The 25,108-nt window shown below is 46.6% G+C and overlaps 1 protein-coding gene and 1 pseudogene across 3 annotated transcripts; one reads left to right on the top strand and one right to left on the bottom strand.

Moving 5' to 3' along the window:
• Positions 1 to 3,744: 3,744 nt before the first annotated feature.
• On the top strand, positions 3,745 to 5,352 carry LOC117097287 (annotated as a pseudogene).
• Positions 5,353 to 8,819: 3,467 nt separating this feature from the next.
• Positions 8,820 to 19,598, bottom strand: RAET1E (retinoic acid early transcript 1E). 3 transcript variants are annotated; one of them, XM_033235087.1, is made up of 6 exons: positions 18,848 to 19,598; positions 15,603 to 15,816; positions 14,725 to 14,985; positions 14,189 to 14,464; positions 13,390 to 13,522; positions 12,449 to 13,273 (listed from the first exon to the last, which is right to left on the bottom strand). In XM_033235087.1, the coding sequence occupies exons 2-6, from the start codon at positions 15,607 to 15,609 to the stop codon at positions 13,255 to 13,257; spliced, it is 696 nt and encodes a 231-aa protein (XP_033090978.1). In that variant the 5' UTR covers positions 15,610 to 15,816; positions 18,848 to 19,598; the 3' UTR covers positions 12,449 to 13,254. The 3 variants fall into 3 exon arrangements, with proteins under 3 accessions (XP_033090977.1, XP_033090978.1, XP_033090979.1); XM_033235086.1 differs by lacking the exons at positions 12,449 to 13,273; positions 18,848 to 19,598 and adding an exon at positions 8,820 to 9,362 and having other exon boundaries at positions 14,725 to 14,881; positions 15,603 to 15,681; XM_033235088.1 differs by lacking the exon at positions 12,449 to 13,273 and having other exon boundaries at positions 13,386 to 13,522.
• Between the last annotated feature and the right edge of the window lie 5,510 nt (positions 19,599 to 25,108).

Raw genomic sequence — 25,108 nt, 5'->3', positions numbered from 1 at the left:
CTTGATGGGAAGTGTGTCAAAGAATTGGCAGCCATTTTTCAAAACCACCATACTGTCCAGAGATTTTTCATTATTATATCTTGGCTATTATTGATGACACTTGTAGAAACTCTGTATTCTGTTATTTTCCCCTGAACTGTGTTGATTTTTGTTCCAGTAGGCAATTCAATGACCTGTTAACTATCCTGAACTTTAGAAGGCTTGGTTTTATGCTCTATTAGGTAGATCTGTGGATAGATCAGTTCCTATGACCTTCTAAATACAACCTCAAAACTCTGTCTCCCCTGCTCATCTTGATAGGGATTGATTTTAAGCTTTGTTGGGTAGGTCTCACTCTGGGACGTGACCCTTATTTCTAAGCAATGGCCTTAGGATGTTCATGGTGTTAATAAAGTATTAACAACATCTCTCCTCTCTCCTCCCCCAAAGTCCTACAACACTGCTCTGCCCCTACTGTCTCTGTTTCAACCCCATAGCAGTGGTTCTCTGGCAGGCTTTAGGGGGTCTCACTGAGCAAGCACCACTTGGCCAAGGACTCCCACACAGACTTCTACCCCTCCTCTCCACTTATCAGTTCCCTCTTCAGTGACCTGTCCTGCACATTCCAGCCACTTTAGCTGCCCCAAGCTCTGATCTCTCCCTTCTACACCTAGTGAGAGTCCTGTGCTTTGCTTGGACTTCAGCTCATTGCACCATGGGGAACTGTCCCCAGGCAGATAGTTGTATGGTTCACCATGGGAATTTCCCTTCTCTCAAGGATAACAGTCTTGCACTCTCTGTTATCCACTGCCTGACAATAGCTGCCTATTTTCTTTATTCCTGGGATGCAAGGTGGTTTAACATATGCATAGTAGTAAATATGATTCACCACATAAGCAGAATTAAAAGTAAAAACCATATGATCATCTCAATAGATGCAGAAAAAGCTTTCAGTACAATCCAACATACCTTCATGGCAAAAACTCTCAACAAACTAGTCACTGATGGAGCATACCTCAAAACAGTAAGAGCCGTCTATGACAAACCCACAGCCAACATCATACTGAATGGGCAAGAGCTGGAAACATTCCCCTTAAGAACAGGAACAAGACAAGGATGCCCACTCTCACCACTTCTGTTGAGCATAGCACTGGCAGTCCTAGCCAGAGCAATCAGACAACAGAAACAAAGAAAAGACATCCAAATAGGAAAAGAAGTCAAGCTGTCTCTCTTCACTGTTGATATGATAATAACTAGAAAACCTTAAAGACTGTGCCACAAGGCTCCTAGAACTGGTAAATGATTTCAGTAAAGTTTCAGGATACAAAATCAATGTATGAAAATAGTTATTTCATACACCAATAATGTTCAAGCTGAGAGCCAAATCAAGAATGCAATCCCATTTACAACACACACACACACACACAGACACACACACATACGCCTCTAGAAGTACATCTAACGAAGGAGATGAAAGATCTCTACAGGGATAACTACAAAATCCTGCTGAAAGAAATCAGGTGACACAAGCAAATGGAAGAACATTCCATGCTCATAAGTTGGAAGAATCAGTACCGTTAAAACGGCCATACTGCCCGAAGCAATCTACAGATTCAATGCTATTCCTATCAAACTTCCAATGTTATTTTTCACATAATTAGAAAAAAACTATTCTAAAATTCATATGGAACTGCAAAGCAATCCTAAGCAACCCCCCCCCCAAAAAAAGGAGAGGCATCCCCTGACTTCAAGCTATCCTATAAGGCTACAGTAACCAAAACAGCATGGTACTGGTATATAGTGAGAATATGCAGTATTTGGTTTTCTGTTCCTGCATAATTCACTTAGGATAATGGCTGGAACAGAATAGAGAACCCAGAAATAAAGCTGCACATCTGCAACCATCTGATCTTTGACAAAATTGACACAAATAAGCAATGGGAAAATGTACTCCCTATTCAATAAATGGTGCTGGGATAGTTGGCTATTTATATGCAGAAAATGAAACTGGACCCTTAACTTTCACCATATACAAAAATCAACTCAAGGTGGATTGAAGATTTACTTATTTTTTATTGTTTGAGAAGGAGTCTCGCTCTTGTCACCCAGGCTGGAGTGCAGTGGCACAATCTCAGCTCACTGCAACCTCTGCCTCCTGGGTTCAGGCGATTCTCCTGCCTCAGTCTCTCAAGCAGCTGGGATACAGGTGCCTGCCACCACACCCAACTAATTTTTGTATTTTTAGTAGAGACTGGGTTTCACTATGTTGCCCAGGCTGATCTCAAACACCTGACCTCAGGTTATCCACCTGCCTCAGCCTCCCAAAGAACTGGGATTACAGGCGAGGGTCACCACACCCAGCCAGATTGAAGATTTAAATATATGACCTCAAACTATAAGAATCCTAGAAGAAATTTTCAGAAATACCATTCTGGACATTGACCTTTGGAAATAATTTATAACAAGTCCTCAAAAGCAATTGTGACAAAACCAAAAGTTGAAAAGTGAGACCTAATTAAACTAAAGAGCTTCTGCAGGGCAAAAAAGGAAAAAAACTATCAACAGAGTAAACAGACAACCTATGGGAGAACATATTTGCAAACTATACAGTCAACAAAGGTCTAATATCCAGAATCTGTAAGAAACTTAAACAATTCAACAAGCCAAAACCAAATAACCCCCATGAAAAAGTGGGCAAAGCATCAGAGAAATGCAAACCAAAATCACAATGAGATATCATCTCACACCAGTTAGAATGGCACTCATTAAAAAATCAGGAAACAACAGATGCTAGAGAGGATGTGGAGAAACAGGAACACTTTTACACTGTTGGTGGGACTATAAACTAGTTCAACCATTGTGGAAAACAGTATGGCGATTCCTCAAGGATCTAGAACTAGAAATATCATTTGACCCAGCCATCCCATTACTGGGTATATACCCAAAGGATTATAAATCATGCTGCTGTAAAGACACATGCACATGTATGTTTATTGCAGCACTATTCACAATAGCAAAGACTTGAAACCAACCCAAATGTCCATCAGTGACAGACTGGATTAAGAAAATGTGGCACATATACACCATGGAATACTATGCAGCCATAAAAAAGGATGAGTTCGTGTCCTTTGTAGGGACATGGATGCATCTGGAAACCATCATTCTCACCAAACTATCGTGAGAACAGAAAAACAAACACAGCATGTTCTCACTCATAGGTGGGAATTGAACAATGAGATCACTTGGACCCAGGAGGGGGAACATCGCACACCAGGGCCTATTGTGGGGAGGAGGGAGGGATAACATTAGGAGATATACCTAATGTAAATGATGAGTTGATAGGTGCAGCACACCAACATAGCACATGTATACATATGTAACAAGCCTGCACATTGTGCACATGTACCCTAGAGCTTAAAGTGTAATAATAAAAAAAATTAATTAATTTTTAAAAATAAATAAATAAATAGATAAATAAAATAAATAAAATAAAAAAATTTAAAAAAATTAAAAGAAAAAAAGAAAAAATGGGCAAAGAACAGGAACAGACACTTCTCAAAAGAAGACATACAAAGTGGCCAAAAAACCTGAAAAAATTCTCAACATCACTAATCATCAGAGAAATGCAAATCAAAACTGCAGTGAGATACCATCTCACACCAGCCAGAATGGTGATTATTAAAAATTCAAAAATCTGGTGGGTTGCTGGGCGGACCTGTCACAGAGAAGAGAGGAGAGTAGTGGACCACTGAATAAGCTTCTAAAATGATGCCCACACTAATTATCCTGTTGAAAGAGGGGACTGATAGCTCCCAAGGCATCTCCCAGCTTGAGAATAATATCAGTCCCTGCCAGGTGATTGCCAAGGCTGTAAGACCCAATCTGGGTGCCTGTGGCATGGACAAGCTTATTGTGGATGGCAGAGGCAAAGCAACAATTTCTAACGATGTGGCCACAATTCTGAAACTTCATGTTGTCCATCCTGCTGCAAAGACTTTAGTGGACATTGCCAAATCCCAAGACACTGAGGTCAGTGATGACACCATCTCAGTGACCTTGCTGGCTGCAGAGTTTCTGAAGCAGGTGAAACTGTAGGTGAAGGAAGGTTTATACCCTCAGCTCACATTCGAGCTGTCTGCACAGTCACCCAGTTGGCAGTTAACATGATCAAAGAGATTGCTGTGACTGTGAAGAAGGCAGATAAAGTGGAGCAGAGGAGGCCGCTGGAGTAGTGTGCCAGGACCGCTCTGAGCTCCAACTGATCTCGCAGCAGAAAGCTTTCTTTGCTAAGATGGTGGTGGATGCAGTGATGATGTATGATGATTTGCTGCAGATTAAAATGATTGGAATCAAGAAGGTACAGGGTGGAGCCCAGCTGGTGTTGCATTTAAGAAGACTTTCTCTTATGCTGGGTTTGAAATGCAACCCCCCAAAAAATACCAAAATCCCTAGATTGACCTTTTGAATGTTGAGCTCGAGTTGAAAGCTGAGAAAGATAACGCTGAGATGAAAGTCCATACAGCTGAGGATTATCAGGTGATTGTTGATGCTGAGTAGAACATTCCCTGTGACAAGTTAGAGAGGATCCATCATTCTGGAGCCAAAGTTGTCTTGTCCAACCTCCCCATTGGGGACGTGGCCACCCAGTACTTTGCTGACAGGGACATGTTCTGTGCTGGCCGAGTACCTGAGGATAATCTGAAGAGGATGGTGATGGCCTGTGAAGTCTCAATCCAGACCAGTACGAATGCTCTCTCAGCAGATGTGCTGGGTCGATGCCAGGTGTTTGAAGAGACCTAGATTAAAGGTGAGAGGTACAACTTCTTTACTGGCTGCCTCAAAGCCACAACATCCACCTTCATCCTCCGTGGCAGTAGTGAGCAGTTTATGGAGGAGACAGAGTGGTCCCTGCGTGATGTCATCATGATCATCAGGAGGGCCATCAGGAATGAGTCAGTGGTGGCTGGTGGCAGGGCTATTGAGAGGGCGCTCTCCAAGTACCTCCAGGATTCCTCGAGGACTATTCCACGAAAGCAACAGCTGTTGATTGGGGCATATGCCAAGGCCTTGGAGACTGTCTCATTCCAGCTGTACAACAATGCTGGCTTTGGGGCCACAGCGATTCTCAACAAGCTGCAAGCATGGCATACCCAGGGCCATGTGATATGAGGTGGACATCAACAACGAGGACATTGCTGACAACTTTGAGGCCTTCGTGTGGGAGCCAGCTTTGATATGGATCAATGCCCCGGCAGTGGCCTCTGAGGCTGTGTGCCTGATCGTGTCTGTGGATGAAACCATCAAGAACCCCGAATGACTGTGGATGCTCCCCCAGCAGGTAGCTGGGGCCGTGGTCGTGGCTGCTCCCATTGAGAGTCACCCCGCCTATCACATGACTGGCTGGCAGGCTGGCCGCAGGGTGCGCTTAGTCTCCTTGGTTTGGTTAATTAACTTTACAAGGAAGGGGTAGTCACTGGCCCACTCTGTTCTCACTGGAGGCTATTTAAATAAAATTTGAGACTTTGGGGGGGAAAAGTCAAAAAAAAGCATATGGGTGATGAGGCTATAGAGAAAAGGGAACGCTTTACGCTGCTGGTGAAAGTGTAAAATAGTTTAGCCACTGCAGAAAGCAGTTCAGGGGTTTCTCAAAGAACTTAAAACAGAACTGCCATTTGACCCAGCAATTTCACTACTGGGCATATACCTAAAGGAAAAGAAATCATTCTAGCGAAAAGACACATGCTTACATGTTCATTGCAGCACTATTCACAATAGCAGACGTAGAATCAACTTAGGTGCCCATCAATTGTGGATTGGGTAAAGGAAATGTGGCACATATACAACATGGAATACTATGCAGCCATAGAAAAGAACAAAATTGTGTCCTTTGTATCAACATGGATGCAGCTGAAGACCATTATCCTAAGTGAATTAATATAGGAACAGAAAACCAAGTACCACATGTTCTCATTCTTAAGTGGGAGCTGAGCTTTGGGTACACTGGGGACTATGAGAGGGGGAGAGAGGGGAGGACTAAAAAACTGCCATTGAGTACTGTGCTGCTGCTCACTACTTGGGATCATTCACATCGCAAACCTCAATGTCACACAATATATCCATGTAACAAACTGCACATGTACTCCCTGAATCTAAAATGTTAAAGTTACAAAAAAGAGAAAACCACAATTGCATTAATATGTTTCTCTTGTAATCCTTTTTAAAATATAACTGGAATTTTCTGTTACTGCATAGCTTTTTTCCTAGTTTGAAAAATAAAATAATAATAACAATAATAGGCCGGGCGCTGTGGCTCAGGCTTGTAATCCCAGCACTTTTGGAGGCCGAGGCGGGTAGATCACGAGGTCAGGAGATAGAGACCATCCTGGCTAACAAGGTGAAACCCCATTTCTACTAAAAAAAAAAAAATACAAAAAATTAGCCGGGCGCAGTGGCGGGCGCCTGTAGTCCCAGCTACTCGGGAGGCTGTGGCAAGAGAATGGCGTGAACTTGGGAGGCGGAGCTTGCAGTGAGCTGAGTGAGATTGTGCCACTGTACTCCAGCCTGGGTGACAGAGTAAAACTCTGTCTCAAAAAAAATAATAATAATAATAAAGAGGCCAGGCACAGAGGCTCATGCCTGCAATCCTAGTAATTTGGGAGGCTGAGACAGGGGCTCACTTGAGCCCAGGTGTTTGAGACCAGCTTGGGCAACATAGTAAAATGCCCACCTCTATAAAAAAATCTAAAAATTAGCTGGGTGGGATGGCTCACACCTGTGGACCCAGCAGTATGGGAGGCTGAGGCAGGAGGATCGTTTTGGCCCAGGTGTTCAAGGCTGCAGTGAGCTGCGTTCATACTTCCGTACTCCAGCCTGGACAACAGAGAAACACTGTCTCAAAAACAAAACAAAACAAAAAAAACCCAAAAACCCCACAAAAAAGCCCCCACCAAATCTATCGCAACATCAGTCAAAATTTTAGTTCTACTTATTAGATACAATTTTATTCTTATAGCAAGTATTTCAAAATTGTTATCTGTTTTTTTAAATATGTAAAATAGCTTCTTGTTGAAGCGACAGGTGCTTTGAATTGTTACCTTTATGTTTGTTGAAACTATGAAGAAGAAATTAGGAAGACATTAGGTTTAAAATGGAAGACAGATTACGTACATTATATTCTTGTAAAACTATGAAAATAAAAATAAAAGAACAAAACTCAATAAAAGCTGCCTATTTAATTCAGTTTCATGATTATAATAGAAGGGATAGTCTGAAAACAGAGTTGCAAATAAGCTTATAATTTGTAAAGATCTGATAAAAATTATCAGAAAGTAAGAATTTACAACCATATCCTCACTGAGAATGGAGGAGAAAAAGAAAGATTTCCATATTACATTTATTTAGAAACATGTTTGGTGTGTCTAAAGTAAAATAGAAAAAAAAAGTAACACACACTTTTTTTTTTTTTTTTTTTTGGCATTCAGTGTTAAAGTGTTTATCAGAAAAGAACTACTTGTGGCTGGGCTCAGTGGCTCATGCTATAATCCCAGCACTTTGAGAGGCCAAGGAGGGCAGATCACCTGAGTTCCATAGTTTGAGACCAGCCTGGCCAAGATGGTGAAACCCTGTCTCGACTAAAAATACAAAAATTAGCCGGGCGTTGTGGCACATGCCTGTAATCCCAGCTACTCAGGAGGCTGAGGCAGGGGAATCGCTTGAGTCTAGGAAATCGAGGTTGCAGTGAGTGGAGATTGTGCCACTACGCTCCAGCCTGGAAGTTGAGTGAGACTCTGCAAAAAGTAAAATAAAATAAAATAAAATAAAATAAATAAAATAATTATTTGCATTCTGCTCACATAATTTATGCAGTCAGTTCTGCTATACCAGCTTGTTTGAAAACCATACTTTATTCCAATGCAAATGATGTATTAGGGACGAATGTCAGTGTAATGTGAATGCACGTTTGCTTATGAGTGACTTAGTCTGTGAGAAATGGTGAATACAGAAAACTGCATTCACCCAGCTGACCCAAGCTACATAGGAATACACAATACCTGCTGGCAGGTACCCCAGCCAGCTTCCAGATGCCTTAGTTCATCGTGTGTGTCACTCTCATCCATGTCTGGTTATACTACCTCCCAAATGGTTTCCAACAACCCTTCTTCCTCCACTGCATACTAATCCACAAGCTGCAACTCTTCCAACTCCCTTGGATCCATGCCCTCTCCTCTGTTTAATTTCCCCAGTTTCCTCTTAATTCCATTTTTTCCTCTCTGTTCTTTGCTTATCTCTCTTTTCTCCCTCACTTTTCTTCTCTCCCTCTCACACATAGAGGAGGGGGTGTTGGAACCAGGTGAGCTGGTGGTAGAATCACAGTCCACAATCTCACGAGCAATGGCTCACTGCAGCTTCAGATTCCTGGGCTCCAGTGATCTTCCTTCTTAGGCCTCCCCAAGTGTTGGGATTATAGATGTGAGCCACTGTGCCCAGCTCTATCTTTTAAAAAATATGCACTGAATTTTTTTTTTTTTTTGAGACGGGGTCTCGCTCTGTCACCCAGGCTGGAGTGCAGTGGCGCGATCTCCGCTGACTGCAAGCTCCGCCTCCCAGGTTCACGCCATTCTCCTGCCTCAGCCTCCCGAGTAGCTGGAACTACAGGCGCCCGCTACCACGCCTGGCTAATTTTTTCTACTTTTTAGTAGAGATGGGGTTTCACCGTGTTAGCCAGGATGGTCTCGTGATCCGCCCGCCTCAGCCTCCCAAAGTGCTGGGATTACAGGCGTGAGCCACGGCGCCCGGTCTGAAAAATTTTTTGAGTGTTGTGCCTCTAACCTTGTTTTCCCACAAATTTTGTGGTTTTTATGGTACTATTTTGTACAGTGCTGGGAATGTTTTGGAACACATATGTCACATTACAGCAAAATTGACAGTGCTTGAATCTTTATTGCACAGATTGTCTTCATAACTTCAGAGGTTATGAAGATAATCATGAAGGACTAAAACCCTTTGCTTCACATTTCCTTCATCAAGCCCATGAGAGGAACAATTTATGGAGCCTCTTCTAGCACCAGACACTTTATAACTCTCACTTCATCTTGTCAGCCATTCAGTGAGGGGTAGCCTACTTCTCTCTGTAAGTCACGATGGAACACCCAGGCCGAGAGAGGGTGCAACGCATTAAATTTAATTTAAAGGTCACACGTTAAATCGGTTCAGCAAAGGAGTAAGCCATGTCTGTCAGTGCCATCTGGTTTTGGAAGGGGGTTTGTAACTCCACTTGACTCAGGGAACACAGAGCAGTCGAGCCAAGGCTGTCAGCGATCGAGGACCACAGGTGAACAACTCCGCGCCGCCGCCGTGGTATCACCTCTAGGTGGATCTTCCGCCTTCAGGAAGGAGAAAAAAGAATGCAGAAACCTAGTCAGATCAGCTCAGGACTGACCCCTCCATGATCTGTCAGGACTCAGATCCCACCTCTCTCTCAGGAAGAGATCAGCTGCTATTGTTCCCATCCTGCCTCTCTGTCATATAGTTTATGATTGTTCACTTTCCCCTTACTTCATCATTAGTTAGACCCAGACCCCAGCAGAGATTTTAGGGGTTCAGAACCGAGGAAGACAAAGTATCAGTGGGAACACAGTGGGAAAGCCCACAGTGGGGGCAAGAGTCTTCCAGCTGTGGGCAAGGGTATCCGTGTGGCAGGTCCAGAGCACTGAGGGTGGGGCTTGGCACGAAGCCATTTGCCAGGGTTCCTGTGTCCGGGTGAACCAGAAACCCAGGTGTCCAAGGAATCCCACCTTCTAGTCCTTGCTGTCTTCACGGAGTGTCTAGGGTTCACCTTCGGCCTTCCCTTCTGCTCACAATCCCCTCCCACTGTCTGTGTGGCCCTGCCTCCAGCCTGCTTTGTTGGAGCCCAGGCAGCCTTCTTAATTATTTCCTCTTAGGAATTAAACCTAAAGACCCCTCAACCTTTGGCATGTGATATACTTTCCCATGGTCAGATCATCAAGCTGCTGCCCCATCCAACATGTGTCTTGCTCACCCTCTGTGTTTCTGTCCATCAGACCACACTCCCCTGGAGAGTGACCCTGGTTTAAATCAAGCCTGACTTTGCCAAACCACTGTGGATGCATTAATTTGGAAAGGTCCCTGTTAATCTCAGGGCCCACTTTCAAAGCAGAGACAGTCCCCGAGACTCATTCAGTCTTTGCCTTTCTCCTGTTGGCCAGGGACAGAGAGGGCTCAACTTGACCCAGAGCTAAGCCTCTCAGGTCGTCAATGCCCAGGCGAGAAGTGAAATTCACCTCATCTTATTTCTATGGTGAGATTTGGCAGGGGTCTTGGGGAGACTTAGCAATCTGGTTTCTCCCTGTCCTCATACCAGGAAAAGCCCTGCCCCTAATCCAGAGGCCAGTTGACCCCATCTCATACTTTGCTTTGCTCACAGTATACCTGATGCCCTCCCTCCTGACCTGTGATTGGGATTGAGCTAAAGATAGTCACTGAGGTGATTCAAGGGATTAGCACTTGGTACAGGTAGGATGGTGGAGATGTGGTTGGGAATACGGATAGTTGAGGTGAAATGGAACAGAAGAGTGCAGGTTCTTGTCCAACCTCCATACTCAGGAGATGACCCTTACTTTGGCTGCCACTCAAGTCCTCACATGTCCTGAGCTTCTACTATATAGCAGCCACAATAGATTCTCAGGTTACAAAAGTAATGTCCTCAAGTGAGTTCATCAGTTTACTGACATACACCCAATCATAAAACAATGTGATAACTTTTCTGTGGTCAGAATTTCTGAGCTATGAGTGGGGGTAGTTAATTCTATCCAGGAAGATTGGTGACTTCTTAGAAGAGGTGACAGTTAAATTGGACTTGGACAGCTGTCTGGAATTCGGTCAGGTAGGAAAGAAAATTCCAGGCAGAGAGATGAGCATGAACAAAAAATTTGGCCGTAATGATGCACGGTGATTTAGAGATCAGAAAGTTCAGTGTGGATGCCTCTAAACATTCTCTTATCTGTGTCTGACAGATTTTGATATTTTGTGTTATCATTTTCATTCATTTCAAAATATTTTCTAGTTTTCCTTGTACTTTTTTATTTGATATATAGTTATTCGGAAGCTTATTATTTGATATCCAAACATTTGAGGATTTTTCCAGATATCTTCCTGCTATTGATTTCTAGTTTATTTCCATTGCACTCAGACAAGATGCTTTGCATGATTTCAACCCTTTACTTATGCTGATATTTATTTATTTGTTTGTTTATTTATTTATTTATTTAGATGGAATCTCACTCTGTCATCTAGGCTGGAGTGCAATGGTGCAATATTGGCTCACTGCAAACTCCGCCTCCCGAGTTCAAGTGATTCTCCTGTCTTAGCCTCCCTAGTAGCTGGGATTACAGGCCCATGCCACCACGCCAGGCTAATTTTTGTATTTTTAGTAGAAACAGGGTTTCGCCATGTTGGCCAGGCTGGTCTTGAACTCCTGACCTCAAATGATTGGCCCATCTTGGCCTCCCAAAGTACTGAGATTACAGGTGTGAGCTATCATGCCCAGCTGAGATTTATTTTATGATCCAAAAATGGTCCTTCTTGGTGAATATCCCTGTGTATTTGAAAAGACACTCCCTGTCAACCCCTTTGCTCTGACATTTAGCTTTGATCGGCTTTTTCTCTCTTTTGTCACATCAGCAGAAACAATGCCAAGAAATGCCAGAGACAACAAAATAGGAATGTGTCATGGGCACACAAAGCTCTTTTTCCCTGGGTGCTGCTTCTCCCTGTGACAGAGAAATCCATGCAACACAGGGGGGAGGCTGTCCCCAAAGGGTGGCAGATATACTTTTTTCCCCTTGAATTCCAACACACCCTTTCCCAGGCCCGCTGTGCCTCCCACTTCTGTTCATCTCAGCTGTGGCACTGACCTCCACTGGTGCTTGAGCTCTACCTGCTCCTGCCCAGACAGGAAGCCCTTCAGCAGCAGACTCAGATGCCAGGATGAGGCTGGGAGTCAGGAACCCCTAGGTGTCCATGGAGGTCCCACCTCCTTTAAATCCCTACTGTTCAGACCCAGCTTCTAAAACTGTTCTTCTGCCTCCCTTCCTACTCACCAATCCCCTTCACTACTGTCAATGCACTGAAGTCCCAGCCTGCTTGGTTGGGACAGTTAAGTCCTTCTCAGTCACCTTCCACCAGGGGTTAAGGTGGGACCCCTTTGCCTGCAGCTCTGTGGGTGGGACCCCTTCCCATCTGAGCATATTCACTCCCTGGGTTCCTGCTGCCATCATACCACCCACCACGCGGGCCCCTTCTGGACCAGTGGCCCTTAACTGACTCAACCCATATCTTGCCAAGCCTGTTGCAACACTGATCTTGGCAAACTCACTTTTCATGTCAGGGCCCCTGCAAAGCACAGATCTGAGTCATGGTATTCGTTTAAGCAATGACAAGGGTAGAATCATTTCTTACATTAGAAACATTTATCCTCAGTGAGTCATAGATGGAGTAGCCTATTTTTCTCCTTAGAGGGAACCTTAACTTTGAACTCCACAGAGAGAGCCCCAGGAACTGTGACTTGAACCAAAGAGCTCTACTTAACTTTTCCAAATTGCTATACTTGAAAATGTTGAGGTCTGCCTGGGTCAATCTGGAGAGGACACTATGAGGACAAGGATAGCAATGGAAGAAAGAAATGAATTATTCGTGTCAGAGCAGTGGCAGAGAAACAGGACCAAAGAGCAGAAGATGTCTGGCAATGTGTCTGGCATATAATAGTTCTCTCAGCCAGGTGTGATGGCTCACTCCTGTAATCCCAGCACTTTGGGAGACCTAAGTGGGCAGATCACCTGAGGTCGGGAGTTCAAGACCAGCCTGACCAACATGGAGAAACCCCATCTCTACTAAAAATGTAGGATATAGTTCAGCAATGTAATGTTTAGAGGGTGGTGAAAGGATTTCTTATACCACAACCTTGTGTATTATCCGAAAGTAAATGCTGCAGCCACAAGCACCAGTGAGTTTTCTCAGGGCAAATGGGAAAAGGGGATTGAACCTTGCTGAGATAAATCATGCAAAACGCAGACAGCAAACAAACTTTCCATCAAAATGCTGGGGGAACCCCTGGGCTGGATGGCAAGGAGACAACACCCCAGTCAGGTGTTCCAGATCTTAGACCCTGCCCCTTCTCAGGAAGAGATGTGTGCTTCGTCCCTCCTCTCACTGCACGTTTGTGCTGCCAGCCCTGCTGTGTAGTGTGGGGGCTCAAGACTAAGGCAGTGCACCATTTCTGTGGAGAGAGATGGATCAGGGAGTGGGGGCTTGGGTGAGACCCATGGCTCACCTCTCTCGAGTCCTTACCAGACTAAGACATCCTCAACGGCCAGAGACCAGCCTGCCACTCACCTTTTTTGCCACCTGATATAGATGATGAGAAAAATTCCCATTAAAACTAACAAGATGAATGCCCCCAGGAAGATCCATGTATCTGGTAGGCTAGAATAAGACCCGTGGATATCTGAAGCATTTACTGGTGACACTAAAAAAGAAAAAAAAAGCACAAGCCCTGTGACACCTAAAAATATGCTTTCCTCAGCCCCTGCTTTCCCCAGGAACACATGGTGCCCCACATAATCACTGGCTCATGTGACAGCCACTCAACCAGACCCTGGGCCATGAAGATGAATGGGGTTGTGCTGCCTTGTCCTTATGGAGCTCAAATTTCTACTGAGAGAGGTAGCAAATATCCATCTGATTACCACACAATTTCACATGATTACTGTGGTTAGAACTGTTTGGAGGATGACACAATGGGTGGTGCTTGATTCTGTGTGGGGAAGGTGGGGAAGGCTTCATGATTAAGAAGTGGCATTAAAACTGGTAGAAGGGTAATTATAATAGAGGAAGAGAAGGCCTGGATGTTTGCAATGACACAGATAGACTTGGGACCATTTAGTGGTGGGTCATTGGTGACTGGATCATTGGTTAATGAGAAGGGGTTTCTACACTGAGGAAGAAACAGTGGAAAATGGGATGGGAAAGGGAGGATGGTGGGAAATCCTTATGGCCATCACCGACTCTCCAGTCAGGAAGCCCACGGAGAAGTCAATCAAATTTTCTATTGCACACACACGCTGACACCCACACAGGGAAGGCTTTTGACCTTTAAGGGGAGCTGCCACATTCTCCCGCCCGGCTCAGTTACCTGTCGCTTCTGGCATCGCCTCCCAGTGCTCTGAGAATTCCCTGAGCCAGTGATCGCAGTCTCCCACTGAGAGCTTCCTGAAATATTTTTCCAGCCCGCTGTCTTTCTTCCATGTCTCCTTGATCTTACTGGCTTCATGATTAATTACTGTCCAGGTCATTTTCATCACGTCTAAGAGGAGAGATTTCTCTCCGTTGATGGCGAACTGCCAGGACGCACCAGTGCATCGTTCTGCTTTACGTTGACAAAACATCTCGACCTGCAGAGTGGAAGGACCTGCAATCCAGACACAAAGCCATCATCCTCCACTCTTGAGAGGTCCATCATCTTCCAATAGGTCAAGTGTTTCTCTGCACATTTAGGGGCCTGTATTCTTTCTGTCTGGACTTGCCCTTTCCTGCCCGTTGGGTCCCCTGTGCCTCTATGGTTGGGCCAATGATCAATACACAAATACACCTAAAGCCCCTCCCCACCTGTGCTCTTCCCTCCCCTCTCTTGCTGCCTGCCTCCGTTTCCCCACCCCATTCCACGCTTACCACTGGTCTTTATCTGGGGTTTGATGTCAAGAAGGAGCATCCTGAGGTCTCGGCCCACTTCTCCCAGCATTTGGGTCAATTCTCCCCATGTGCTGGTGGCATTTACCTTCTTCCCCAGGAGGCCCAGAGGCTTGACCATGTTGCTGTCACTGTCATACTGAAGGAAAAGATTTTTATTCATGAAGACCTGCGCTTCACACCAGGGCTGTCCAGGTCTGGACCATGATTTTATAGTGAAGCTGAAGCAAAGAGAGTGAGCACCTGTGAGAGAAAGACACAGGTGAGATCCAGGACAGGGGAAGAGGCCCATTAGAACCCGTGCTTCTGTGACCCAAGACTCCCTGGACCAGGCCAGGCTGGCAGAGGGGGCAGCTCCATCCCAGACTCCCTCGACCTTCCGGATGCCTGCTCCCATCTCCCCCTGACTGTCTGGGGTAAGATACTTGATGGTACCAGGGATCCTTGGGGTGCACTTAGTGTTAACAGGGTTAACAGGAGGATTCATGTCACAAATACTTTTAGCAACATCTACCAAGTTCCGAGGCACAAAACAGACAAACCTCTGTGTGACCTCCTGAGACTTAAAATCTAGCTGAACACACAGGACATTCAATAGAAAGGAAAAAGAGGCATTTATCACGGGACACACGCTGAATTCCTCGGGGGTCCAGTATGTTCAGGAAAGTGTCCTCGAGTAGAAGGCGGGAGGTAGCATTGTAGAGCTGCCTCCTGTGAGCCCATGCCTGGCCTAGGGCCTCCGGCTGGGGTCTCCCATGAACTGGGGTAACATCCCAGGGATCCTCTCCCTCACCTCATCCTTAAGAGCAGGTACCTGCTTGCCTGAAGCCTGCATGAGACCCCAGTCGCAGGACACTCACCAACCATGATCTCCAAGGCTATTAGTAGCAACAGTAGAAGGGAAAGAAGGCGCACCAGGCTACAAGCAGGGACATTCTTTGCATACTGTGGAGAGTAACAGGCAGGAAGCTGGGCGTGGACACATTCACCCTCACTGGTATGGTGAAGAAATGTCCAACAGCGTGGGTGTGGGCACTGCCCAAATTCTTTACCCTGGAACAACTGAGGGCAGGCCTGTAGAGATCCAATTAAAGAACAATTTTGTGAAGGGAGTGTTTTCAAGTATTCAGAATATAATTATTTATTGAAAAATAAAAGAAGACATTTAAAAACAAAATTAACTTTGAATGAACACTCTCTCCTCTCCTGTCCCCATGGCCCCTGCAAAAAAAAACCCCTCTGGTGTGAGCAGGATGGTTGGAGGTTATGTGAGCTCCTTCTCCTTTCCTCCAATTTCCTCTTCCCCTCTCCTCCCTGCCTCTTTTGCTGTTCCCTTTCTTCCTGGTACCCCCTCCCCATTCCTGTATTTTCTCCCATCTCCATTCTCCCCTCTCACTATCCCTAATCCATTCAAACTCTTTTTTAAAAAATGGTTGAGATTTTCTCTCACCAAGCACACCCAAATATTAATTAAACTAGCTGCAAACAGGCAGCAAGCAGTCTACCATGACAGATGGGTTTTGTGTGTGTGTGTGTATGTGTGTGTGTGTGTGTGTGTGTAATTGTAATAAAACATACTGAGTCACTCAATAAACACAGAGTGTCTACTACATGTATCAGGCACTATTGTAGATGCTCATTAACAAAACTGAAATGGCCAGGCCCTCAGAGTGGCTCATGCCTCTAATCCCAGCACTTTGGGAGGATGAGGCCGGGAGTTCAAGACCAGCCTGGGCAACATAGTAAGACTCCATCTCTACAAAAAAAAATTTTTTTTAATTATACTTTAAGTTTTAGGTTACATGTGCAGAATGTGTAGTTTTGTTACATACGTATATACGTGCCCTGGTGGTTTGCGGCACCCATCAACCCATCACCTACATTAGGTATTTCTCTTAATGTTATCCCTCTCCTAGTCCCCCACCCCCCGACAGGCCCTGGTGTGTGATGTTCCCCTCCCTATGTTCATGTGTTCTCATTGGTCAACTCCCACCTATGAGGGAGAACATGCGGTGTTTGGTTTTCTGATTTTGTGATAGTTTGCTGAGAATGATGGTTTCCAGCTTCATCCATGTCCCTGCAAAGGACATGAACTCATCCCTTTTTATGGCTGCATAGTATTCCATGGTGTATACGTGCCACATTTTCTTAATCCAATCTGTCATTGATGGACAAGTTTTGCTATTGTGAATAGTGCCACAATAAACATATGTGTGCATGTGTCTTTATAGCAGCACGATTTATAATCCTTAGGGTATATATCCAGTAATGGGATCACTGGGTCAAATGATATTTCTAGTTCTAGATCCTTGAGGAATTGCCACACTGTCTTCCACAATGGTTGAACTAATCTTCACTCCCACCAACAGTGTAAAAGCGTTTCTATTTTTCCACGACCTCTCCACCACCTGTTGCTTCCTGACTTTTTAATGAACACCATTCTAACTGGAGCGAGACGGTATCTCATTGTGGTTTTGATTTGCATTTCTCTAATGACCAGTGATGATGAGCATTTTTTCATATGTCCATTGGCTGCATAAATGTCTTCTTTTGGGAAGGGTCTGTTCATATACTTTGCCCATTGTTTGATGGGGTTATTTGTTTTTTTTCTTGTAAATTTGTTTAAGTTCTTTGTAGATTCTGGATATTAGCCCTTTGTCAGATGGATAGATTGCAAAAATCTTCTCCCATTCTGTAGGTTGTCTGTTCACTCTGATGGTAGTTTCTTTTGCCGTGCAAAAGCTCTTTAGTTTAATTAGATCCCATTTGTCAATTTTGGCCTTTGTTGCCAGTGCTTTTGGTGTTTTAGAAAAGAAGTCTTTGCCCATGCCTATGTCCTGAATGGTATTTTCATGCTGTTTTTTTTTTTAGCTCTATCAGGTCACTTATGTTCCTCTCTACATTGGTTATTCTAGTTAGCAATTCGACTAACCTTTTTTCAAGATTCTTATCTTCCTAGCATTGGGTTAGAACATGCTTCTTTAGCTCAGAGTAGTTTGTTATTACTCACCTTCTGAAGCCTACTTCTGTCAGGTCGTGAAACTCATTCTCTGTCCAGTTTTGTTCCCTTGTTGGTGAGGAGTTGTGATCATTTGGAGGAGGAGAGGTGTTCTTGTTTTTGAAATTTTCAGCTTTTTCGTGCTGTTTTTTTCCCATCTTTGTGGATTTATCTACCATTGGTCTTTGGTGTTGGTGACCTTCAGATGGAGTCTTTGAGAGGATGTGCTAATCCTTTCTATTTGTTTCTTTTCCTTCCAACAGTCAGGCCTCTCTGCTGCCAGTGCCAGTCTGCTGGAGTTTGCTGGCAGTCCACTCCCGACTCTGTTTGCCTGGGTATCACCAGCGGAGGCAGCAGAGCAGCAAAGATTGCTGCCTGTTCCTTCCTCTGGAAGCTTCGACCCAGAGGGGCACCTGCCAGATGTCAGCCAGAGCTCTCCTGTATGAGGTGTCTGTCGGCCCCTATTGGGAGGTGTCTCCCAGTCAGTGTATATGGGAGTCAGGGACACACTTGAGGAGGCAGTCTGACCCTTAGCAGAGCTCGAATGCTGTGCTGGGAGGTCTGCTGCTCTCTTCAGAGCCATCAGGCAGGGACGTTTAAGTCTGCTATAAGCCCCTGATTGGGGCTGCTGCCTTCTTTACAGAGATACCCTGACCAGAGAGGAGAAATCTGGCAGTCTGGCCATAGCAGCCTTGCTGAGCTGCAGTGGGCTCCACCCAGTTCCAACTTCCCAGCAGTTTTGTTTACACTGGGACCTTAAAACCATTTACTAAGGCCTTAGCAATGGCGGAGGCCCTGCCAGATGAGTCTTATAATAGACTCCAGCAGTCCTACTGTGGCCAAGACCTCAAGGAAAACCAAGTCTATCATTGGGAAAAGTCTTGGGGCTCTAAGTTTTGAATTCTGAAAATTTGTCTTAGAACAAAATTTTGTGTCATTTTCAAATTTTTCAAGCACAAGGTTTCCTCATAAAACTTAGTATCTGTAGCCCCCCTTTCCACCTCACTTTTACAGCTGTCCCATTTCATCATCGGACCCCGCTAACTTAGCCAGTTCAGGCTGCTACAACAGAATACGTGGCTAAAACACCAAGTATTTATTTCTCACCGTCCTGGAGGCTGGGAAGTCCAAGATCAAGGTGTCGGCAGGTTGGGTATCTGGCGAGGGCCCTCTCTTCCTCACCAGATGGCTGTGGCTGTCTTCCTGTTGTATCCTCACACAGTGGGGAGCAGAGAGTGACAGCAAGCTCTCCTGTCACTTCTTTATCGCACAGGGCTCCGTTCACATGACTTATGACTTCCTAAACAGCATCACCTTGAGAATTAGGATTTCTGCATATGAATTTGGAGGGCAGGCAAACATGCGGCCTGTAACATCACCCATATCCATTCCGCATCTAGGTTCCCTCTGTGTGCCGGGCAGTATGCCAGTTAATTCAAGCGCATGTCAGACTCAGAGGGTGACATCCTGTGACTCAGACGCTGGGGCTCTGGTGATGCCTGGTAAGTGGGTCTGTACCACTGTCCTTTCTTAACTAGATGGAACAGACTTCAAAGAAAGTAACCATGGACTATGGGCAGGGCTCTCTCTGGGGCTGGGGGGATAAGGGGTTGTCTGCTCAGAGGACAGTGGGTCAAGGGTTTGAAGGGGCCCAGGGATGCACATTTTTTACATGTCCCCTACCTGGTTCTCTGGCTGCTAAGGTTAAAGCACCCCAATTTTGAGGGTACACTTCCACCTCTTGGTCTGGAGAAGGGGTCTCAAATCTGTCCTGAGTGGAGCCTGTTCTGTACACACCCAGGCCCTGAGAGTGCAGGGAGGGGGACTCACTGCTACTGCCCTACCAACGCTGCTGCTGTGGGGACACCAGCGGGGGTGGGCCAAGAACAGTGTGTGTGTATGTGTGTGTGTGTTTGTGCGTGCGCGCATGGGTGCATGTGCGTGTGTGTGTGCATACGTATGTGTGATATGACCACTGAGTAGCTCCTTAGCAGGGCCAATATTTTCTGCAAGTCTGATGATTCCAGGGAAGGAGCACAGCAGGCCTGTACTTGGGTCCTGACATTTGGGATGCCGACCTAACACTGAAGAAAAAGAAAGAGCTGCAGACAGGCTGGGAAAAATATACGGAAAGTGGAAAGGGGCCCTTCTACCTTTGTTGCCCTCTGTGGTCCTGAATCCCAGCTTGGCGTGAGCTAACATGGAGATGGGAAGGAATAGCCATATTCCAACTGCAAAATGTCAGCTTCAGGCAGTGGTTTCAAAACTGAAATCATGGTTACATATGAAGTAGATTTTTGTTTGCTTTGTTTTTTGAGACCAGGTCTTGCTCTGTCACCCAGGTGGAGTGCAGTGGCATGAACATGGCTCACTGCAGCCTTGAACTCCCAGGGTCAATCAGTCCTCCCACTTCAGCCTCCAGAATAGCTGGGACTATAGGCGTGAGCCCCCACATCCAGCTAATTTTTAAATTTTGGTGTAGAGACGGGGTCTCATCATGTTGCCTAGGCTGATCTCGAAATCTGGGCTCAAGCAATCCTCCCCACAAAGCCTCCCAAAATGTTGGGATTACAAGAGTGAGCCACCACACCCTGCTGAAGTGGAGTTTTAATTGAAGTAAGAAGCAGATGATAAGGAAAGTGGAACTAATAATTTCATGTAGTCCCTGGAAGCCCATTGCTATAAAGAACTTTCAGCCTGAAGTCCAAAGAGAGATGAAAATTTTAAAATGAATTGGACTGCATTTTTCAATCCCTGAAAATGAGTCACAACCTTTTTGTGGCAGTGTGCCCTGGGCTTCTAGCTATCCTCTCCCTGCCCAGCTGCCTTGAGATCTGGGCCAATGGTTTCAACACCCAGGCTGGGAACGCCAAGGCCCGGCAGAGCGAGGCTGTGGAAGCCTTGGCATAAGTGGAGGGGAGGATCTGAGGGAGAATGGGACAAGAGAAGTCGGAAGGAAGGAGTTATGGCAGGAGAACAAGGAGAAATCCCTGTCCCCCAAATTGGAGAGAGGGGCGATTGGGACTCCAGACTGGCGGGAGGCATGGATCCCTGAGTGCTTGACGTGGAGGCAGAGGACCCGCAGAGCCACCCCTGTCCTCCCTGCCTTATCCAGCGTCCCCACACCCCCAGCAGCTCCCCCAACGCCACTTTTACTTCATTGCCCCTGGTTCTCTCACCACTCAAGCCCCTACTTTCCTCCTTCACTCCCAAGCACACACACGTTCCCTCTGCACTGGTGTTTGGAACACCGGCCACCCCCCACACCCTACCTTGTGCCAGCAGGAAATATTTGTCCTTCTGCCATCTCTAGGATGTACAGGCCTGAGGTGACTGCTTCCTCAGAGTCTCTGGGCAAACTATCTGAGGAGCAGAAACCAGTTCAGTCCCCCTGGGCGTGGAGAGGCCCGCCTAGCAGAACACCCGCCCACCATGCAAACCCGGTGGGGCCACCTGTCAACTGTCACGTGTGAGTGATTCTAGGACAGGGCTCCTTGTCAGGAACTGGATCCAGTTCATTACTGGATTCATCATCAGTAAACGGACCAAGACCAGCCTCAAGTCCCAGCCACGAAATTCTAGAAAGGATTTAATGTAATTTTAGCAGTTGTTGGAGACCAGCATGTAATGGCACACACATGTTTTCCTTACTAGGTAGGTGGGGGGCCCCACCTTTTTTCAGGGTTTAGGCCTCTGCAGGTCGTGGCCTGGCTGTGACAGTGGCCTTACCTCATGTCTGGTGGGTGCTGGCGCCCTCTGTTGCCTGGTTTCTGTGCGAACACTGCGTTATGGTCCTGCTCTCTCGAGGCCTGGAGCTCCTGCCCGCTGAGCTCCTGTTTCCACTGTGTGTCGCTCAACCTCGCTGTTTTCTTCTTGCAACTCCATTCCCTCCGCAACTGGAGACCAGCTCTTCTCCTGAGTCATCCTTAAAAGACACCCTTCCCACTTCCTTACAAAGCCCCCGCCAAAGTGACACCAGCTACTTGTGAATGCAGCCAACTTTACTGAAGATTTAGAGGTTATGTGGTAAGGTTGTGAAGCATTTTTTTAAAAAAAATCACCTATTTGCAGGACCTCTTTCCTATCTCTTCTTTGGACTAGAAATAAAATATCTGTGATTTGACCACACTGTCATCTAGTACTCAACCCTGGTTCTAGGCCACCGTCCTCCTGGCCAGGGTGATTGCAGTCCTGCCCTACTTGGTCCACTGTGCCTGTCCCCACCTCCCAAATGGCTCCTGACAACAGAGCAGCTGGAGTGATCTTTCAGAACCTCACCACTCACATCCTTCCTCTGCTCCAAAGCTTCCAAAAGTGCCCCTTTTCTCTCAGTAAAACCAAGTCACTACAGATGCCTAGAGTCCTGTGCAGTCTGGCCAGCTGTCCTCTAATCTAACCCCTTGCTTGCTCAGTTCCTACCCCCACCCTCAGCCTCCTTGCTGGTCTTCAGAGCCCTGCAGATATCTCAGTGCCTCAGGACTTTGCATTGCCCTCTGCTCAGCGTGGACTGCCCTTCAGGCATCTGCCCGGCCCACTCCCACACCTGCTCCCAGGTGGCACTCCCTTCCATGCCTGGTTCTCCTTGCCCCTCCCATTTGGAATCCTTGTATTCATTTCTTTCTTTCTTTCTTTTTAAAAATTGTGGTATAATTCATGTAACGTGATTTTTCATCTTAACCATTGTTAAATGTAAAGTCCCCTATTTCATAATGCGAGACCTCTGCCTGCCCGGGCCATCCTAGACCTTCTTCACCTGAACTTGTTCCCCTAAAGCAATGACCACTCTAAAACATACCTTAGTAAGCCAGGCCCGGTGGCTCATGCCTGTAATCCCAGCACTTTGGGAGGCCAAGGTGGGTGGATCACCTGAAGTTGAGAGTTCAGTACCACTCTGGCCAACATGGTGAAACCCTGTCTCTACTAAAAATACAAAAAGTAGGTGGGTGTGGTGGCCAGCACGTGTAATCCCACTACTTGGGAGGCTGAGGCAGGAGAATCACTTGAACCCAGGAGGCAAAGGTTGCAGTGATCCGAGATGGAGCCACTGCATTCCAGCCTGGGCGACAGAGTGAGACTCTGTCCCAATAAACAAACAGTCAAACAAACCTTACAAACTTTTCATTGTGGTTGCAGCAATTTACTGCAAACTTAGTGGCTTAAAACAACACACATTCATTCTCTTACCAATCTGGAGCTCAGAAGTCTGAATAGTCTCACGGGGCTAACATCACTGTGCTGTCAGGGCTGTGTTCCTTCGGGAGGCTCTTGGGGAGAACCTGTCTCCTCCTCGCCTTTTCCAACTGCTCCAACTGCCCACATCCATGGCTCAGGGCCCCATTTCCTCATCTTCAAAGGCAGCTCCACCAGGCTGAGTACTGGTTCACATGAGAACTCTACCCCTTCCTGGCTGGTTCTCCCAGGGCAGCTGATCGGCCACCTTAACTCCGTCTGCAGCTTTCACCGCCCTTTCCATGTACCCAACACAGAGGTTCCAGGGACTGGATCTACCATCCTGGGGGTTGGAGAGGGAAGTATTCTGCCCAACACACATACCATATAATTTACATATCTATCCATTGAAAATTTCTATCTCTTACTAGAATGCCATTTCTATGAAGACACAAACCTCATACAAGGCACAGAAAACAGCTCCCCACAGGTGAAGGGGCTCAGATGGGCCCCCTGGCTCAGGGAACAAGGAGAGGTGTCAGGGCAACCTCCTTGGGTCTCCAGCCTTTATAGCCGGGGCCCCCCAGGCAGGTTCCAGCTGTCACAGCAGCAAAAGAGATGTGGTGGGCAGCATCAGGCATTGGCGAGATTCCTGACACAGCTCAGTAGAAAAGAAACTTCCTAAACTGAGCTCACCTCAAGGAAGTTGGAGATATAGGCCACCTTACCCAATGGGTACATGAAATACAAATACAAATCCTTTTGCAGGTTGTGTAGGTTACGAGGGGCCCACTTCTATGCCTAGGTCCCCTGCCCTATCCTGCTCTGACTTGCCAGGGTGGGGCACTCATTGGCCTCCAGGCTCCACTCACTTTTCTGGCCACACCCAGTTTCCACCTCCAAGTCACACCCCAGACTGCTTCTTCTTTTGCTGTTGTTTTCTCAGCCCAGCAGAAATTCTAGTATTCGCCAGCGCCAGGCTCGGCCCTGCCTAGGACACCGGAGAAGGAGCCTCTGAGGAAAATCTTGGCACAAGGAGCCGCTCTCCCACCTGGATTTCCAGCACGCTCTGTTTTCTGGGAATTCCTGAATTTCTTTGGCCACTGTCACAGGGGCTCTGCCACGCAGTTCCCCCCGCAACTGGCCCCTGACACCTGGCAAAGAGTTAGAAAAGCGGGTGGTTTCTGGCAAATATGTAGGGCCTGTGAGATAAGAAAGTTGAGGAAGCAAGATCACGTAGGTTCTCTGTGAGAGAGGCCCCGGGCCCAGCAGGATGGAACATCCCTGGCTGACAAGGGCCATCCTCCCCGTCCTCATCTCTGCCTGGGCTCCAGCTCCATCCTGCCTGACAGAGGCCATGGAGTGGAGCACTGGGCTGCTGGCCAATGCCCTGGTCTTTGGATAGACCAGTCTCCAGGTGGGGTCACAGTGGGAGAGCAGTGGGCCTGGGAGGTGCAGGGTTAGTGCAGGCAGGGCGGGGCTCCCTTGAATCTGCAGGTGTGGGGCCACCAGGCTGGACCTAGCTGTATGCTCAGCACAGGAGGTTGCAGTACTGCCTGCCCTCAACCTCCTTTTCCTATTGGGGTCGGGCTGGGGGTCTTGCCATCCCCTCCTGATCTCCTCCACTCCCTGTCCACAGCTCCTGATTTCCCTGCCTGGGCTGTCCCCACCAGAAGTCTCCCGGCCTAAAATCCAGTAGGAACAGGCAGCCTAGCCTGTCCCCAGGGGTTTCTGTAGCACTTGCAGGAGCCAATAAGGCTTCAGGTAGGAAGGCGTGAGTCACCCACAGAGGCCTAACAGGTGTTTCTGGAAATGCATCCTGTGGCAGCCAAAGAAGCCAGACTTCTCAGTGTGTTCCCAAACAGAGCCAAGCACAGGGCTCATGGGCTGGAGGAGCCAGATCAGCTGCTCTTTAATGTGCACTTGACAAGCCTTTGTACCGCAGGGGAGGAAAAATGATTGTCATGAGAAAAACAAACAGAAGTTTATTAATATCTCTATCTATCTATCTATCTATCTATCTATCATCTCTTATATATACACAGGAAACACCAGGAGAAAACGAGTAATCCTTAAAGTGCTGGCTTAGAACTCCAGCATCTTCAACAGAAAACAATAAATGTCTAGAGAAGTGGCAGATCGTGGGAAGGCCAATCTATGGCATCAGAGAAGCTTTTGGTGTCTCTGCTGCTGTTCCTA

This window comes from Trachypithecus francoisi, unplaced genomic scaffold (assembly GCF_009764315.1).
Source record: "Trachypithecus francoisi isolate TF-2019V2 unplaced genomic scaffold, Tfra_2.0 Lachesis_group15, whole genome shotgun sequence".
Classification (NCBI taxonomy): Eukaryota; Metazoa; Chordata; class Mammalia; order Primates; family Cercopithecidae; genus Trachypithecus; species Trachypithecus francoisi.
Note: the sequence above shows the minus strand (reverse complement) of the source record. Positions and strands in the feature narration are given on the sequence as shown.

Bases quoted from the DNA above. Each gene is read 5' to 3' on its own strand.
- RAET1E (XM_033235086.1), bottom strand. From the start codon at position 14,863: ATGGTCAAGCCTCTGGGCCTCCTGGGGAAGAAGGTAAATGCCACCAGC. The intron at 14,465-14,724 runs GTAAGCGTGGAA...TCTGGATTGCAG, and splicing joins ACCCCAGATAAAGACCAGTG to GTCCTTCCACTCTGCAGGTC. The intron at 9,363-13,389 runs GTGAGTGGCAGG...TCCTTCCTGAAG, and splicing joins TATATCAGGTGGCAAAAAAG to GCGGAAGATCCACCTAGAGG.